The sequence below is a fragment of the Anser cygnoides genome, chromosome 3, assembly GCF_040182565.1.
Source record: "Anser cygnoides isolate HZ-2024a breed goose chromosome 3, Taihu_goose_T2T_genome, whole genome shotgun sequence".
Taxonomy (NCBI): Eukaryota; Metazoa; Chordata; class Aves; order Anseriformes; family Anatidae; genus Anser; species Anser cygnoides.
The window spans coordinates 20,596,779-20,616,598 of NC_089875.1; the positions used below are offsets into that span (position 1 = coordinate 20,596,779).

General features: G+C 37.4%; 1 protein-coding gene across 1 annotated transcript in view; it reads left to right on the forward strand.

The window, feature by feature from the left end:
- CENPF (centromere protein F) overlaps positions 1 to 19,768 on the forward strand; it is a 36,975-nt gene extending 17,207 nt beyond the window's left edge. The window contains exons 10-19 of the mRNA XM_066993654.1: positions 964 to 1,086; positions 4,742 to 4,877; positions 6,018 to 8,794; positions 10,334 to 12,637; positions 13,192 to 13,344; positions 14,426 to 14,602; positions 15,480 to 15,641; positions 17,137 to 17,317; positions 18,029 to 18,495; positions 19,631 to 19,768. Of these exons, the coding sequence (XP_066849755.1) occupies positions 964 to 1,086; positions 4,742 to 4,877; positions 6,018 to 8,794; positions 10,334 to 12,637; positions 13,192 to 13,344; positions 14,426 to 14,602; positions 15,480 to 15,641; positions 17,137 to 17,317; positions 18,029 to 18,486 (6,471 nt within the window). The 3' untranslated portion in view covers positions 18,487 to 18,495; positions 19,631 to 19,768. The remainder of the gene's footprint in view (positions 1 to 963; positions 1,087 to 4,741; positions 4,878 to 6,017; positions 8,795 to 10,333; positions 12,638 to 13,191; positions 13,345 to 14,425; positions 14,603 to 15,479; positions 15,642 to 17,136; positions 17,318 to 18,028; positions 18,496 to 19,630) is intronic.
- Positions 19,769 to 19,820: the final 52 nt, after the last annotated feature.

Sequence of the window (19,820 nt, forward strand, 5' to 3'; positions counted from 1 at the left end):
AGGGGAGGTCTCTCCCGCTTCCATTAGAAGGTCTCTTGCCACTAGCCATTAGATCCCGCTAGTTGTGATGGGACCACAGTTTTAAGGAATTTAGAAAGCAGCAAAAGTCTAAAGAGAGGATGACTGAAAAAGATACATATGTATGGGTCAAAAAACTCTTGAGAGCAGCTATAAAGCAGCAGAGCTAACTGAATTATTTAAAAGGGCCATGAGTCTTTGAAAGCCATGCTGAGAAGGGCCATTAGCAGGGAGGCTGAACGAAAACAGTATTCCTGAAAGTGACAACAGCTTTCTTACAAGCTTGTTTTATTTTAGAAATTTAGTTCTGTGAAAACATTGTCAAGCGTTTTCAAGGGAGGTTTCTTTATACACATCTTACTTCGCATGTACTTACTGAATAAATTGATTTTGTATAGAAAAATAAGTGCTTTTAGTTCTTTCTCCAAGAAAGCTAATTTATTACCTAATGATCTAAGAGCAGATTTTATATTATTGTTTGTTTTCCTGTTTTGACTTGATAATGGCATTTCCTTCCTTTCAAATCTGGAGCATTACAGGACTGTTTCAAAGAGCTAAGACCTGTTCAGTTTCTTCAAAATACTGTGTCCATGGAGTGAGAAGCATGGTTATGATCCTTCCTTTCTGATACACATAGCTTAGCAACAAGGCTCTTATGCTGCCAATCTCATTTGAAGCCTGTAGCTGCAAGTTGGATGTATTAATCCACCTCAGACAGTCTATATGTATTTTAGAGACGTGTTATCTTTCTGGTCAGAGGTAAAGGAACTGAAAGGCAATAAGAAGCTGTTTTCTAAACCACACTAAACAACCTTAGGTTCGTGGTGGGGTAAGATAACGTAGTTTTATTTTGTAATAGAATGTTAGAGTTTAAGCATAGAAGGTTTAAAAAAGAGTTATAAATGTCTGTAAACATAATGTGAATTTCAACGCTCGGTTTTGCAGATAATGGCAGTGAAGCAACGCTTGGAACGTGATACCAGTGATCTCACTCAGAAGCTGTGCAGAGCGGAGCAGGCTTTATTAGCAGCCCAGGATAAGGAAACTGACTTGACAAGAAGCTTTGAGGTAACTAATGCAGAGGGGTAACGGGTTCAGTTAATAATATAAATTAACAATCTGTAAACACTAGGACTGTCTAGTAGTTACCCACATAGCGTATTTCCCCATGAGCTATCTTAAAATGCTTTTATGAACTATCTTACTAATATTTTAGTCATGACACAAAAGAAGGTCTTCACTGACTTCACGTAGACTAATGGAATTTGCATATTTGGCTGAAGGATTGGGATTATAATGCTGTAGCATTACTGCTAATCTTCTGGTTCACGTTGGGCTTCCGTTACCAAACATAGCTTTTTGAGAGATTCTTGCTTTTAGTCCTGAAATAAAAATGCATAAATGTTTGTCTGATTTTAGAAGTAAATTCTAGAATCGTCGACGGTTTCTTTGGTGCGTGCTGCCAAACTCAAAGATTTTATGCTATATCCTCTTTTGAAAATATTGCATTTTTCTAAGAAGAAACACAGTCCAGCACATATACACTGCTCTAAATGCTTTCCTCAAAATAAAGTTTAATTCAGAGAAGTTTTTGTCTGTGGACATACTGCTTCGTATACACTTGTGTAAAAATCTTTTCCACTTTAGTATCTCCTTGGTCTTCTGTGACATTATTTTGCTTTGGTAGCAATCAGAGTGGAAACACTGGAAACTGTTACAGTTGTGCCACTAGGAGACCTCTCAAAGCATTTTTTATTTTTTATTTTCTACTTCTAATTCTCCAAATAAAGGGAAGAGAGCTTTATACCTATGGAATCTTTGTCAGTGATTTGTTTTATTTAAACACTCTTATCTTCCTTGTTGCCTGTTGTCGTGAGCAGGTATAAAATTATCTGGCATAATTTCTGCCAAAAAAATTAGTTGGCAGAATTTTATGAAAAAAATTTAAAAGTATCACAGGGGTTTTTGACCAGATCAGCACAAGCATCGATAAACCTTTAGTATATTGTGAAAGTTCAGGTGCATTCATGCTGGTGGATTACAATATCTGGAAGCATCGCCAGGTATTGGAAAGTGACTATTTAAAGTGTTAATTGTTAGAACAGTATTTCACAAGGCTTTGGCCCAGCTGACTAGCGCTCTTTTGTACAATTCCCAGGCACAGTTTGGGAGTTCACACGAGCCTGGCACCATTCGCAGCAAGCAGTTTGGTTACAGCCACCTGTTTTGGAAGATAGAAGATTTTAGTGGTACAGATACAGGCTGTTCCATGCCACTTGGCCTCAGTGCTGGATTGTGGTCCTTGGCACATATTTATTTAGCAAATAAATGTAGCCAGTGCCTTCTAGTGGTAATGCTAATCAAGAATGTGCTTGTTCTTCCAACATATCCCAAAGGAGGAAAGCAACTAAAAGCTCCTGCTCATTCTCACTGTGATCTTTCATATTTTTAATTAAAAAAAAAAAAAAGACTTTGTATATCAAATATTGTGGGCTCATACCCTTTCTTATTTTGAAATTACAGAGTGAGGTTAGATTTGGTACAGGTGGTTTCAGGGTTGGATTTTTTTTTTTAGACCTTTTTGTCAGAGAGCACCTTAATTTGTGGAGATACCATTTTTACTGCAAATTCTTGGAAGTTCTTCTTTTTATCTAGCAATCTTGTATCCACCTTACTGGTCTGTAACTAGAATCATTTTTTCTTCGTATTTGTTTGTCTTGGCCAGACAACTGAACAGCTGGTGACAGTGATGTTTCAGAACATGAGTGATATATTTATGAAGAAGCTGAGTCTGGGGGAGAAGGTACTACCTGAAGAGATCAGTAACTAGTTTTCTCTCTGTCTTGACTCGCACAAGACAGTGTGGTGTATTTAGCAGAATTTAAGGCCTGGCTGTTATCATCCTTACTCTCATAAATAACTATAAAGCAAAAAAAAAATCATCAAATTGTTTTGAAGTCTTGGAGGCTTTGTTGACTGTAGGTTTTGTTTATAGCAATAGAAAATGAGATTGATTTTTTTTTTTTTTTCCCTTTGCTGGAGGGAAGTGTATAGCGTCTTGCAACGATAGTCTAAGCGCTTACTGTTGTTTTACGGTGGTTTTACTCTGCAGTCCTTACTGTGTAAAACTGGTGTTCCAAAGAAGTTGCAAAATGGATCTGCTTGTGAGACAGACTGGGGACATTTAATCTAAGGACTGCTAAGCTTTGGTGTGGTGATATCTTCGTAGTTATGGCATCGTAAGGTAGGGCTTACATTTTGGTGGTGCAAGCACGCCCATAGCTTTTCTGGGAGCAATTGGTCAGTCTGTCCCCCAGCTGCTGGCAAGCCTGCCCACTGAAGTTCCTCCTGAATAACAGTACCACCAGTATATAGGTTCTGGAGTTTGGTTTAATTTTTGCTTTTTCGAGGCATAGTTGCAGAACGGATAAATTGGGTAAAACAACATACAAGTAGAAGCGTTAACTGGATTGAAACCAAATTGATTCTATTGCTTATAGCTTTGGAAAGAGTAAATGGCTCGTTGTTACCAGACACTTTGTTAAAGCATGGCTTCCTGGGTCTTGCTGAATGCTGTTTATTGAAAATGTTTGCACTGAATCAAAATAATTGGACCATTCAGCCTTTTTAATTTCTTTAACTTGTTTGTTCTTCTGTCCACAGATCACCCTAAATGTTCTAATGAACAGGCTTGTTTAGTCATTGACTCGTATTGCATGTGCATGTGGTGCTTTGAAAGCAGGAAGTTTGGGTACTTGTGCTTCTTTGAAAAATTATTGTTGCGATTGCTAGAAAACTTTGTTCCTTGAAACTTTTGTGACTTTTTTATTATAAATTCTGTGTAGAGAAGGCTATGACTGGAAGGGAAGGTAATTGCTAGTGAAAGTGACAATTTTAATCATGTTCTGAGGGTGATTTATTTATGTTGTTTCAAAAACAAGCCTGCCATGCCAGCAAGCTTTTAATTTTTTTCATCCAGACCTTTCTGTTTCTTGAGCTTGGCTTTTGTGAATTGCTGTCCATCTGCTAGTAGTAAACGGATGAATAATTGACGGCCTGTTTCCAATCGGACCATGCCAGAGCCATGCCATCTGTTGTCCAGCAGCACAGGAGTTTAGAGAAAAAAAAAAAAATTAGTTTGCCTACAAAAACTTTTGTTTTGCTTCCTAGATGCAATGTAGTTGTGGAGTTGGCTTTTTGCTTTTTTAAACTCAATTTATTTGGAAGAAAATGCTCTTAATGGCAAAATAACCCTCTGAAAATATAAGCACTTCTAAATAAAATTTGAACAGTGTTGCCCCGATATTCTTTAGTAGAAAGAGGACTTTGCGTGAGATAAGTGAAATCTGATCTATAATTTTCCCTGTTAATTTTGATGCCATTTCAGGAGTTTGTTTCCTTTGTTGCTTTAGGAAAGCAGCCTAACTTAATCACCTCTGATTTTGTAGGGTATGTTCTGTCCTGTCTCTTTGGGGTAGGTCATCTGGAGCTGTTTGTTGTATGCAAACAAGGGGCATCCTGACTGTGTCAACTGGCAGCATGCCTCAGATGCTGTCAACGAGTTAAGTTTATGCTCAGCTAATGTTCTCAGGCAGTGCTTAGGAATCAATGTCCATCTGCCCAGAGAGGACCTAGTGGAATATGTTTCTTCTGATTTAAATGAACTGAATTCTTTGATCTCGGCAAACCTTACAAAATCTGGTCTTTCTTGATTTTGTTTTAGGAAGTGAAGCAGGAAAAAAACCTTCTGGACTTGCAATTTGAGAAAAAAGTGCAGGAGATCCACCAACTTGAAGAGGAACTGGAAACAGTCAAGCAATCTCTAAAGCAGAGCCAGAATTTTGCAGAAGAGATGAAAAGTGAGTTATGTATTCACATTTGCAGGACTCCTGTTGGATGCTCAATAATGCATCTTTGCTGCAATCCTGTAAACTTGATTGTGAATTAAGCAAAAGGGTTTCCTCTGTGGGATGTGATTATGATGGTATTTTTAACCAATATTAAGTTTCTCTGAAATAGAAATGAATTTTTATCTAAACATATGCAATTCCCGAAGATACACAATTTTGAAATTAACTGAAGTATACTGAACTTACCAACAAACTGAATTTGAGAGAATGCATTTATGCATTTAAACCAGGAAACTTCTGTTTTATAATTCTTGCTTGTTTGAATTTAAAAAAAAAAAAAAAAAAGGAAAATGTTATGTAACTACTAATTGAGTCTTCTTTGCAGTGCTTGTTTCTAACTGAGAACACAATTTTTCAGGAATTAAGTTGAAATATAAAATATTCTTTGTAGTTCTGCTGGATTTGACTAATAAAAGGGGATAGACTCCCACTTGTTTCTGTGTGGAAATCAAACTCAATGTGAGCTTTCAGAATGAAGATTGTGAATTTGATTTTGTTCTCCTGAAAATTAATGCCCAAACTTTTCATTGCCTTTCAACTGTTGATTTGTTTTTGATTGGGTAGACAATTTGCAGTCCTTACCAGCTATCTGAAGGAATGTAGTGTCTTTTTCTTTTTCGCTACGTGTGCATGCTGCTTCTTATTCTGTTCTTATCAAAGCAGAGGAACAATTATGAGAATTTGAAAAATGGCTATGTAGAATTAATCATCTTTTTTTGGCAGAAAAGGAGCACAAGAATGATCCATGAAAAGGTCATACTGTTACAGGTCCTGTAAAAAGAAAAAAAAAGTGAAAATGAGACACAGAAACAACAGGTAGTTAGTCACCCGAGAAAGCATGTACTTACCAGATTGGAGTGCAGACTTGTATTAGACTGCAGAACAGAAAGTTAACAATGTCTATGAGTACACAGCGTCTGATAGCCTGAAGTGATATAACTAATCCTTTATCCAGTGAGATAACTTAAGAGTAATGCTTTGCACTGAAAAGATAATTGAAAATAGTAAAAGTAGTAATTTTTCATTAAACATCATCAGTAGGATGGCCAATGTTGTCTGACGATGATGTGATGGTGTTTTCTGTTATAGATAAGAATGCTTTTCAGGAAGCAGAGTTGAAGTTACTGGAAGAGAAATTTATAAAGCAAGCGAGCTCACCTTCTGTAGAGCAACTGAAACTAGCTTTAGCTGACATGGAAAAGCAGCGAGATTCAAATCAAGACCTAATCGAGGAAAAAGAAAATCATATTAAAGAACTGAACTATAAAATAAATAAAATGGAGGAAGAATCAGAAGCTTTGCAGAGTCTCCTTGCATTCAAACAGAGAGAATATGAAGAATTAAAAAAAGAGACTAATGCTTTTTCTCAATGGAAAAATGAAAGTGACAACTTACTGCAAATCAAGGGTGAAACAGGAGAAAGATTAGGTAACACAGAACAGATGCATGAAAGCTTTGTGACAGAAACTGAAGAGCATGTTAGTAACTTGCAAGCAGATATTTTAGCACGTCAGACGTTTGTTGGAGAAACTTCAGCTATTCTTGAGGAAAAGGACATGCAACTGCAAACTCTGAATGAAAGATTAAAAAACCAAGAAGCAGAGCTTCAGGATTTAAAGATCAGTAATAAATTGCTTGAGGATTCAGTAAGACAGCTGAAGCTCATGTCTGAGACATGGGATTCAGAAAAGAAGGGCATGTCTTCAATGATTTGTTCATATGAAAAAGAAATTGAGGAAATTACTCAAGAAAATGCAACCATTAGGGATTTAAGCAGAGCTTTAGAGCAAAACCAAATAACTTTACTGGAAGCAAATAAAAATATTTCTAATAGTTTAAAGGAAAAAGAAGAAATCATTTCTGAAATGTCCAGAAAACATAAGGAGGAAAAACAATGTATTGAAGCAAGAACTGAAGAAATCACAAGAGAGCTTAAAATTTTGCAAGAAAAGTATAAAGTGGTAGAAGAAGAAAATGTAGACATAATCAGTATTCTGAGAGAGCAGACAATTGAGTTTGAGGAGAAGAAAGCAAAATTAGAACGAGAAGAGAAACTAGTACTTAGTGAGAATAAAGATATCTTACATAAACTAATAGCCTCAGAAGAGATAAAAAAGGATTTGATTCAAGAACTTCAACAACTACAATCAGAATTTTCTGACATCCAACATGTGCCCTCTTGTGAGCTTGACTGTTTAAGACAGGAAATATTAAATGTCGAGGTAAGACCAAATGCAATGCAAGAACAACAGGGCATTGTATTTCAAGGCAGGGAGCAATTGGTGAAGGAAATAGAGACAAAAAATGAACGTCTGGTGTGTGACTTTAGTTGCAAAAGGAGGCTCTGTTCAGAACATTTGAGGAAGTGCATGGAAGAAAAGGATGCTGAGCTGAATAAACACCAATTTAAGCTTCAGCTTCTTCAAATGGATTTCGAGGACAGAGAACTCTCCCTAGAGAACTACAGGTTAGAAGTGATACAACTGAAGACTGCTTTAAGGGAAATGGAAACAGAACTTGAGAAAAGTGTGAGAGAGAAAGAGAGACTGCGGAAAGAACTGTTGTCTGTTAAAAAATTGGAAACTTCATATTCTCAGCTTACAGCATTAGGTGAAGATTGCCACTCATTGGAGTATAATGATGATGATGCTTCCCAGAACTGTGGCAAAAGAGAAATGGATGAAAGTTATTCACCGGTCTTGTTGTCATCCTCTTTGCAGGTAACAATAAACAAACTGAGTGAGCTGGAAAAAATATGTGAGAGGTTGCAGAATGAGAACCTTGCGTTAATCTCTGGGTTTGAAGACTCAAAAACTGATGGTATTACAGACATTAATAAGGTGGCAGAGGAAGAAGAGAACATAATGAGTAATGCAGATACAAATCTAAGAGCTGAGAAAACTACTTTTTCTGATGAAGTTATGGATCCAAATGATAACAGGGATTTGAGAATACATTGTGATAGTAAGGAAATGTCCTTCAAATTTAAAGAATTCAGTGTTGGACCTAGTTCTGACTATGAAGACTTAAAATTGTCCAGCAAAGAAGTTAAAATTCACTTTGCTGAAGTAAAAGAGAAAATTTTCTCTTTCCAGAATGAGCATATAAAGTTATATGAACAACATTGTAGTATGATCTCAAAGATATCTGAGCTACAGTCTTGCATTGAAATACTAAAGGCAGAAAATTCTGCATTGTCAACAAGTCTGAGCAATGCTCATACAGATTATCTGACAGGGCCACTGTCTTCTAGCCAAAATGGCACACAATCTAAATTAGATGAAACGAAGTCCACAGTTTCTTTCTCAGATCTCTGTTTCTCAGAAGTAAGTGAGGTTGATAATTCTTTTAACAGTGGTATGTGCAAATGGACAGAGGAAATTAATCAGCTGAAAAGTTCTGCAGAAATAAATTCAGAAGGTGCAGCAAATGTTTCGGTTGAAAATTGTCGTAATGGTACCACACTGGTCTCTGTTAAAGAGCCCAGGAGCATTACTCCCAGCACATCTAACCTTGAGGGTAGAATTGAAGAACTTGAAATGCTATGTCAGACATACGAGAAGGCCATCAAAGTGCTTGAACACCAATTTCACATTCAAGAGAATATGAAAAATGAGGAAATACAAGAGCTGAAAAACATTATACTTTCAGAGAGAAAAGAAATAGATCATCTTAAACAACAAAACCTGTCAGACAAGGAGGAGTGGCAGCAGAAACTGAGTAACCTGACTACAGAAATGGAGCGCAAACTGGCAGAAGAAAGAAAACAAACTGAGAATCTGTCTTTGGACTTCGAAGCAGCGCAACTCCAACTACAAGTCCTTGGTACAAGTTCTCATTCACTGCTGTGCACTGATACTGAAAATGTAAGTAATCACTCTTGTGCAAAAGAGTTTCTTGTAAACCTCTTGGTTTATGGCAAAGCCAAACGAGAATTTTACCGATTTGAAAAATAAATATGTTTAAAGTTGTACCCACAGACGTTTGGTACTGCTTAAAGAAAGTAGACCAATAATCTGTACCTTGAATTCTGGTCTACGCATCCCAGGGATTGTGAGAAATAAAAAAGTCAATGGGTTTAGTTCACTAGGGTTGTGAAAGTAGTACAGTATGCACTACTTGTTTTTTCGTCAAGTGCTGTGTTGGTGCACGTGCACTGTGTGCATCTGTACTGTGTTTGCGAGCTTTAGGTCTTGTCTGATTTAATACAGCCTGTTGAAGATGTCTGCACCTCCCACACCCCTTCATGGGACCATAAAGAGCAAACTAGAACTGCTTCCATACCCCTAACTCCTTTTAACGCTCTCAACAGCAAGCCAGAGCTAGCTGGTAGCAGAACAGTTAATTTTCAGTTCTGCCTAAATTCCTCAAAAATACCTAAGAGGATGAGCATTTTGGAAGTCAGTGCTGTCCTTTCTTTCAGCACTGTAGGTGATGTGCAACCAAGGAGCTCGATTTTCCTGCTCCTTGTAAAGCGTATCCTGTATGACAGAACCAGAATTTCAGTCAGATTAGAGGAAAACCACTTTAGTTCATGTACACAGCGTATTCAACTAATTCCCCCTAACTTAAATCTGACAGGTATATTTTCTGTTTGGGGAACTTCCAGTTTGGGCCATTAAGTCCTGTACAAGTGGTCTCCAGCTCCTGGTCAGCATAGGCCTGGAGATGATAGTTTAACACTGCTCTCTCAGACTGAGCATCTCAAAGATCTCCATTTTGTCCAGCTGTGCAACACCGAGCAGCTGCTCCTTGCAGAGAAGAAAGTCTTTCACATGTATGTTTTGCTCACGATTCACTTGGAGTATGCACGCTGACACACAGACACCTGAAGATAGACTGTTCCTACCACACATAGCTGGAATTCTCTCAAGATGAAGTACCCAGTACAGGTCATTCAATTTCTCCCTGTGGTCCCTGTTCTTTTTTGGAGTCCTCAGGTTTCGAAGTCACTCAAGTTTGTTTCATATGAGACCATGAGATGGCGCCATGTGTAAGCCAGCTCTGACAGGCAGTGGCAATTGAGAGAAGGGATTCTTTGAAGATCTGGGGCTTGTCCCCCTTCAAGATTCTTTAGCGCCTAATAGAAGATGAGCAGTAAACAATTTTCCCATTAGTGATACTTACAGTTTTTGTATTTTGTCTTTAGTAAATTTGGCTGACATTTCTCCCCCAATATCTTTAAAATCGTTTGGCCAAAGATGCGTGCATGCACGCATAAGTGTAAATTCTTTACATAGGAAAATTGTGCAGATTCTGAAGTTGAGAGGGATGCTATCTATTTATTTTGCATAAGAGGGAAGCCTCACTGGCTTAAGAAAGTTTTTAAAACTCACCTTGCTTTTTTGTTTTTATTTATATGCATATATTTTTTATCTTTTTAATTGATTCTTAAACTTTTGCAGAAAGCTCAACAGGAAAACAATAGTCTTTATCACTTGGGAAGCCCCTCTTGGAAGCCCTTCCCTATTGGAAGCCCAGAACTAAGAAACAATGAACCAAAACTAATCCCCATTGAGAAATCTCCTGTAGGAGACAGCTGTGTGTGTGAAAATGTAACTGAGACTGCTGAAGCACGATTAGTAGAAGATTGTTCTGAGAAGGTTTCTGGAGAACAAAAATGTAGAAATACATCAGGAAAAATCACCAGCCCTTCACATCACGTTAGTGCACTGTCATTTTCTAATAGTAGTATATTTTTGGGTTCAGAGGATTTCTTTGAAAATCAAATAAGCACTGAAGCTCTTCAGGAGGAGGCAAAGCAACAAACTGATGAAAATTTGAAGCTGATCTGCGAGACAGAAGAAAGCCATAAAAATGTTGATTTACAAATGGAAGTCAAAAAGTTAAACTCACACCTACACTTTCAGAATGCACAATTAGCTCTGGAGAGCTTAGCTTTTGCAGAACTGGAGGAAACTACTGTAGTAAAGGAAGAGAACAGTGGTGTAAAGGAGAAACTGGAATCACTTTCTGTCAGTAACCAACAATTATCTCTTGAAGTACTCTCTTTAGAAAAAGAACCTGAGAAAATAAAGTCTGAGCTGGAGATACATCAAGTTAAATTGTCTAATGCAGCAGACACAGTGGATGATGTTGAAATGGCCAAGGGAAACTCTTGTGAGCAAGTTCTTGGAGCTGAAAATGAGCAAAAGCAGCCAAAATCTGAGAAAGTTAATATTAAGAATCATGCCTTTTTCATAGAAAATGTTACTGAAATGCTTCAGGCAAAATGTCGGCAGTTAGAAAGGGACAGGGAAATTGACCTAAAAACTATTTCTGTCCTTCAAGAGCACCTTGTTTCAGTCACGGCTGAGAGAAACCATATTGGCCAAGAACTGTGTATTTTGTCTGAAACTAAAAAAGAATTGGATCAAAAGTATCAGAAGTTACAAGAGAAATTAAAAGAGTTAGAGTCAACTAAGGTGGATTCTACTGAAATCATTAGAAGGTTAGAGGATGAAGTGAGGACACAAACAAATGTGCTTGAGTCTGCTAAATCTGATATAAATGGGCTATCCAATGAAAAATGTAACCTCCTGCAGAAGTCAGGAGAGGATGCAGTGTCTTCCGGTTTAGAAGAAAAACTTCAAAACCAAGCAGCAGATGTGAACAAGGAGAAAGAGCTGCTTGCGAGAGAACTTGAAGTGGTGCAGAGTAAATTAAGTGCATCAGAAATGGAAAATTCGAAGCTTTCTAGATCTTTGGAAGGCTTGTTAACTGAAAAAGGTGAACTTGCTGCTAGACTCAACTCAGCACAGAAAGAAGTAGATCAAATGCGACATGGAATTGAGAAGCTGAAAGTAAAAATTGAATCTGACGAGAGGCAAAAACGCCATGTTGCTGAAAAGCTGAAAGAGAATGAACGAAAAGTTGACTCTCTTGTGGATAAAATAGAGAGGCTGGAAAGAGAATTGGAAATGTCAGGGGAAAATCTAGAAGATGCCATCATTCAAATGGAGACGGCTAAATCAGAGGCAGAAACATTAACAGTAGAGATGGAAGAGATGGCTGAGAAGTTGAAACGTCTTCGATTACAGATCGATGTTCTCACCTCACAAAACGAGTGTTTGGCAAAAGATGTAAAAGAAAAGCAAGAAAGAATCCTCGAACTGGAGTCTTCAAATTTGACTACAGCAAAACTGTTAGAAGAAAAGGAGAAAGAAAAGATGCAACTCCAGGAGGAGCTTGAAAATTCTATGCTACTGCTGAAATCTGAGCTGAAAGATGTAAGTGAGAAATTAGAGGTTTCTTCCCAGGAGGAAGCAGTTGCCAGAGCAAAAGAGCAAGTCTTGATTAATCAGGTCTCTCTTCTTGAGCATGATAAAACAATGTTACTGCAGGAGTGTCAGGAAATAAAAAACGAAAATATCAAGTTGGATCACACAAGGGAATTACTTGTTCAAGAAATTATGGATTGTAAACAAAAGCTGGATGAAAAAGTACAGGAAAATTGTGCTCTCCAGCAGCAGGTGAAAGAAACAGAGGAGCTGTCTTCACAGTTGACACGCATGGAACAAGAGTGTGAATGTTGGCACCAGGAAAAAAAAGCGCTGCATAACTTGGTTGCTGAGCTGAAGCTAAAGGCGCGACATTTTTCTAATAATGAAACCTTCCCGGATATCCTGAATGTTCTAAAAGTGTCCTATAAAGACCTTGAGAAGGAGCTGGAATCTACTCTTTGTGAAAAGACTGCTTTATCTAAAAAGGTAATACATTTCCCTTAGGGCACAGTTCCCTTTTTAAGAAGGAGGATAAAGTGTCCTCTGGGCTTACCACTTCCTTAATATATTAAAATAACTTTAACCTCAGACTTTTACAGTAAGCGTCCTATTTTTAAAATTATGTTCTCAATTTGATCACAAGTTTGCACTGTATTTAGAGCTGGAAAGCATGACAGTGTTTTATGTAGGCCGAATGAAACGGTTGCTTGGAAGTAGGCATAGAAGAAGTTGAATCAAATAATGCAGGATATTTTCCTCTTTCCCGTAGAAGGGAAAAGAGGAAAGACAAACGAATAGTGGGCGAGTGAGTTTTTATATCAAGAATAACTACTTGGAGAGCTCAACAGAAAGTTAAACATCAGTTGGACAAGTGCTATGTCAAAATGACATTAATCTGTTATGACCCTTGCTTGGAGTTGGAGCAACAATGGGAATAAACTAACTCACCTTTAAAACTGCTCGTATTTACATACAAAAATTCTTGGGAGGTCATGACGCATCTAATTTAAAATAAATAAATAAATAAAATTTCATTTCAGGTAAATGAACTGACCGAAAGTTGTATTGAGCTGGAAGCCATGCTAAGTGATACTGAACAGAAGATTTCCAAATTACAGGAAGAATTTACCACAGAAAAGAACAAGCTTGCTGAACAAATACAGCTTCTCCAAGAACACTCAGAAAAGAACAAAGTTAGTTACTGCACCTGTATTATTTCCGTATTCAAGGCCAGATTTATTCTAGCTGAGAATGTGTGCGGGCTGGTCAAGGGAGCTGTGCTATTGACCAGTATTTCAGGTTCTTGCTTCCAAATTTCTGAATATTTCATGTTCTATTTTGAGATGGAATGATGATTAGTTAATGTTTTTTTGCCTTTTCCTTCCATTGAAGGAACTGAATTGTTACCTTAGCGTAAATGCCACAGGTGGCTATCTGGAAATCTGGTACCAAGAGTTCTCTACTGCAGACATTCAATCGTTAGGCTGAGGATGTTAGATAAAAAATGCAACATTTCTCAAGTTTCTTTTAAAGAATAAACTTCTTTCAAGACAAAGTAAAGGAAGAATCAAAATATGAGTCTTTATTTTAAGTTGTTAATATTTAATTCTCAGAAGCTGATTTACTGTGGAGATAAATGTAGGTCTTGCTTATTTGTGACCAATGTTACATCTTTAAACAAGTTTACGTGGCCTTAGGATATGCTAATGACAGCTACAAAATTTTATAACCAGGGGCTTGTTTCTGTTGTGCCCTTGAAGATTTTGAGTGGAAAAGGAATAGAGATTTCTGCAACTTTCAGAAATCCTGCATGGAAATAAATTTTCCTTTTGGCCAGCTGTCCAAAAAGTACCATCACAAAACTGGATCAAAATGAAAATGCTTAGAAAGTTTTGTTATATTTGAGAGGGTGAGAGAAGTGACCCTTAATCTTTCAAGTCACTCTGAGGGAACAATTTTATATTTGGAGAGGTTAAGCTTTGGTTTTGGCAGTGCTGCTTGTTTTAACAGTGTTGGCAGACTTGCGCTCAATGTACCCTTCAGTTCCTAATATTTATTTGAGAAGACCTTCCTTTGCTGCCTATCCTGACTTTTGTGCTCAGGTTTAACATTCTGTGATTACATTCTATTTAGCCACTCTAAAATACATTCTTCTTACCAAGTTGTTTTTGGAAATTCAAAGCTTCAGATGTAAAGTCAAATAGTTTAACAGGTTGGCTATTTCTCCGATGATAAAATTCTAAATATCAAGTAATGTGCTATTACTGTTTTTAGACTGAGCTACATCTAACTATGTCAGAAAAAAATGAACTGACGAAGAGTTTGGGGATGGTCCAGAAAGAACTACAAGAAAAAGAAAGTGAAATGAAAAGAGAAATAGCAGAGTACCAAGACAGACAACTTCAAACAGAGAAAGCACTTCAGGATGCTTTGACAGAAGCAAAGAGAAAGGTAAATCAGGAAATGGGAAGATTGGTGTTGTGAATTTTTGATTAAATTTTAGGTATTTTAAAAAACTTCGCTCATCCTACTGTAAAAGAACCTGGTTTTGGTAACAACATTTCCAAACTCCCTATATACTTGCCTTAGAACTCAGAAAGTGTTAAATTGTTTTTTCATTTAACAAACAGTAAAAGGTGAATTTACCTCAGTACTCAGCTAGTGTTAAGTATATATAACTTAGCTGGGATTATACACTTGAAAAAGGGAGAGCAGCAATGTGTTTCAGTCCAGTAAACAGTTCTTTTGGTAAGAATGATGAGGGGACAGTTAAATGTTGAAGAATATAAATGGCTAATTTGTTGAAAATACCACAGTTTTAGCCATGCAGCCCCAAGGAGAAGGGCTTGGGGGTGTTCCTTGATGAGAAGCTCAACATGGAATTAGATGGGTTGAAACTGGATGGTCTTTAAGGCCCCTTCCAACCCAAACCATTCTATGATTCTGTGTTGTATACAAAGAGCCCTATCTTTGTATGGAGGAGTCATAAATGTGTATGAATATGTACTTGAGACCAGGAAGACACTGAAAAACAATTTGCTCTAATTATTTCTAAGTAAGTTTCATTTCTATGACTATGAAGTAAATTTAAAAGCAAGTCATAGTAAAATATAGGGGCTTTCAAATGGCAGACCTCTTAAAGGCAAACTGATATAAAAAATACATACTTGTGACAAATCAGTCTTTCAGTTTTAAACTCCTCAAAACATACCAAGCAAGTTTGCTATGGAATACCCATTGGCAGTGATATGCTCTTAAGTATGTCTTCAAAATATAGCTTAGTGTCCTTTTTAGCATCATAGTAATTAGGCACATTTTCCCTCTCTAGAATGAAATGCAAATTGAGGCCTGTCAAGATAAGATTAATTCATTAGGGCTCTTTAACAGCTCACAAGAATTGGAACTTGAGCAACTGATGTCAGCTGATGAAGAATTAAATTATTCTCTTAAACTAGCTAATCACACTTTAGGAGAGCTCCTAAATTTTCAGGTAAGAAAAAAATATTCAAGCATTAAGGCAGAGTACATTAATGTAAATGTAGGAATCAGTGCTCCAGAGATTTGGTTTGACTTTAATATACAGCCTTTGTTTCACTAATGAGAGCACAGAGCACGGAGGAAATGTTGTTACTATTGATCTACATTAGAAAAATTTTGTTATGCATGCCATGACTTAGATCACCTACAAGTGGTTTGCGATGCGAAACACAGCCGTCTGTTGTCTCCACTGAACATCTCAACTTGGTTATAACATGGTTAAACTGCAGTCAAAAGTGGCTTTGCAATGCCTCTGTTTTCTGTTTGTGAATTACTTCGATGGTAAAGGATACCATGTTCTGTTTTATGCATGTCTTGATGCTTTGCTCTTGATTTTGAGAGTTTATCGATTCCATTTTATATAGAATTCTCATTAAAATGATTAACTAGAGTCGTTCTGTGAATGACAGAACTTTTCTCAGTGATGGTAGCTCCACTTTCTGTGAACAACTGATAGCTTGGGAACAGTTCTAGGTGTGCTTGGTTGGCTTCTAGTAGCACAGGTGAAGTTTAACTGTCCCTGTAGCTGAAATTCTGGTTATTAATTTCCCCTGCATTTTTCTTATCTTCATTATTTGTCCTGCTGCTGTCTGGGATTGATTGCTGGCTTTCAATCTTGTGCTTCCACTTCAGAAATGAGTTTCTCTCTAAAAGGGCTCTTGAAGATAAATAATCGATTCAGCATACTTGCAATTATGTGCTGAATTACAGTATGTTCCCCTTGCTCAAAAGTTCTGTATTCAATAGGGATGTCCATTGTAGTGTTAGTTGTTAATTATTCTGTTTAATACCAACAAGGTGCTGATAGGAAACTCCAGGATGTGTGCTGGTGACCAAGCGCAGTACCCGCGGCACTGTAACTATGATACGAGGCTTCCAGCTGTGCTTTCTGTGGCATTTGCACCCAGCTTTGCTTCAGAGCAGAGAGCCGCCCAGGAGAGTGGGAGTGGATAGCAAGGAGTGATCTGCTGCTGCTCGGAATGGTACTTCTGAGCTGAGATTGAGAGTGCAAAGCAGGCCTGGGTTTTCTTGCTTCTGTGGTAGTGAGATGCAGTAGGGACAAAAAGAAGACCAACGAAACTCAAACTAGGAGGAGAGTGCCTTACGGTTCAGAATATTGGTTTGAAATACATTACCTGGCACACAGTGCTTCCTCACGCCGCATCGGTGTGGGGATAACAGGTAGGAAATGGACCGCTGTGTCAGACCCTGTGTTTTTCTGCATAGTTAATCTCATGTATGTATCTGTCTAGAAAAAGGATTTTCCTGTGTCAGGGATAAAAGAGCTGCTGTAATGAGGTTGTACAGAAACAAGCAAACAAATCTACATTACCACCGTGGTCTACTACTAATATTGCATAACAGTTGAGGAGGTTCCATTTGATAGTGGATCGTTTAAACAGAACAATTATGCTTCTGGTATAACAACATTATTTTTTCTTTTGTAGGTTAATAATGCTAACTTTATAGTTCGACTAAGGAAGAAAAATGAACTTGCCGAGAGTAAAGTGCAACTGTGGATGAAATCCTGTAAGCATATGGAAAAGGAAAAGGAACGGTTGCAGAAACAACTAACAAAATGCGAAGAAATATTAAAGAAGAAAGAGCTAAACATGTCGGAGAAAGAAGGTAACTGAAGCTAGATTCAGTCTTAATGCTTTCCTAGCAATGTGTTAGTTGGCAAAACTTTTTTTTTCTAGAATGTCCATTTGCATGTGCAGCACTAATACAGAGCACTATTTTTAACTAGTACAAGTAAGTACCACTGCAGATATGTCAGACATTTTGAAAATTTAATTCATCTCCTTTCTCTTAAAGTATCAGAAGCAACTATGGATTATGAATATATATTTTATTAAATATTACATTGTTTTGGTCCAAAGTGGCTTAAGGAAAAAGGGAGAAGCTTTATTTTTTTTTAGCAAGAGTTTGTGTACAACACTTGTCATTTTTCCCCTAGTTTTCTCCTCTGACTCCTGTTCCCTTGGTTCCTTTAAAGTTCATTGCATGAGATGAACTCTATTGTAAATGATGCTTAAGGAAACTTAGGGCTGCAAAGTCAAGTATTGTGAAGTTACAAAATAACAGAGGAAATATTTGCCTGTGCACTAGTCAAGGATTCTTTTCAAATGTGGCGTGTTTGTTTACTACTTAGCAAGCACACTGTACTGTATAACATTTCACTGATTTTGGTATATCCTGTCACTGACTTTTTGTGGTTGCACAGTTGTAGAGCATGTGTAATTAATTAAAAGATCTGTGATCATTGTATTATAAATTCTTTTACATGCATCCTTATTTTAAGTCAGTTATATGAACAACAGTACTTTGCTTTGAAAGGTGCTGATGAGAATGCCATTACAGAAGAGATTAAGTTAAAAGTGGAAGAATTACAGGAATCTGTAGAAGAGAAAACCAGAGAGGCAAATGAGAACTTGGAGAAATACTCCTCTCTAATTGTTAAATATTATAAACTAGAGCAAGTAAACGAGATGCTAGAAACACAAGTCATTTTGTTGAGTGGTCAGCTGAAGCAGCCAGTGAGAGATGCTGTCAGCAGTCCTTTGCTGAATTCAGGCAACTTATCAACAGTGAGCAATCAGTCTGATCCAAGAGATGAAGATACTGCTGAGCTTTCAAGTAAAAGGCAGAGATATGAAGACACCTGGAAGGATAATGGAGAACCAAGACCCCTATGCCAGAGTCTTCATCAAAAGGAAAAAGGAAGGATTCTATCTGTCAAAACTTGCTGTGTCAGGAGAACTCAGACTGTGAGCTGGATGGGCTTCCAGAAGTAGTGAAAAAAGGTATTCACAATTTTTGATAAAGGCAAATGTTCTCTCAGCATGGCAGGTGTTCTCTCTCTCTCTCTCTCTTCCTCCCTTTTTTTTTTTTTTTTTTTGGCTGAATTAGTTTTAATATGGGTAAGTAGGTGACTATGTGAAATGTTTTTGGTGACGGTGATGTGAAAAGCCAGTGGGAGTTGTGCCATTTAATGCCAACTCAGCACTTGTGGAACTGTGCCCTTAGACCGCTTTAATACATTTACATTGGGTTTGTAACTGCCAAGTTGATTGGAGTTAAATGATTCTGGCCGTCACAGTTTTGTAGTTTCTGGTGGCACACCTATTAGACACTAAGCATGTGACATGTTAGCAGCAACAAAGTTTTGCTCGAAGGTGACTTGTTCTAGCCATTTAAAACTACTCTGTGAGCTAATAACAAACTTACAAGAAAATAGATGAGGACTACCTGTGAGGTGCCTCTGTAATAAATGCAGTTGTAATTGTTAGGCAAGCTGCAGAGATACTGAGTTGCCTCAGCTTCAGTGATCACTCCCAGAAGTCAGGAATTCTTAGTTTATACATTATTTACATTTTGTCGTCTTATGAGCATCAGTATTTTTCTGGAAATGTACTTGTTCTGAGGACACGTGTGCCAGTTAATGTTTGACTTCTAGGCTAGATGGAGAGATAATAGAGAATCTATAATAATATAGTTCTAAAATAGAGAACCTGTGACAGTATAGTTCTACATGGAGAAAATGGGAAAAAACCAAGAATGTTGTATCGTGGCACTGCGTACTTAATGAATTCTAGTAAAATAATACATGTGTTTTCAGACTGAAATTATTCTCCAGATGATGATGGACCTATGGAAAAAAAAAGACCAAAAACTTCTTTGAAAAACTTTACTACAGAATTACTGTTGTACCTTGCCTGCAGTTTTCAGGGCTTGTATATGGAATTTGGAATACAGAAGATCTATTCAGTAATCTTTTTGATCTTCAGGAGAATAAATTATTTATTTTAATCAGCTGTTTTTATCCCCAGTGGTGGAAAAAAAAAAAGGGGAAAAAAAAAAAACAAACAGAAAATCCATTTATTTGAGAAAAAGTGTAATTTATTTAGCCGTATTTAATAGAATCTGTTCATTTTCCAGGGTTTGCTGATATCCCCATCGGAAAGGTTACCCCTTACATTTTACGCAGAACAACCCTAAATCTAGGGACCAATCCTCGTCTGGGTTCCCCCAGTGAGAAATTCCTCTTATTGACACAAGATGTACAGAAAGGATCAGATAATCTCGGTGAGCGCTCTGTTCGACACCTGGTGGCAGCAAATCACAAAAG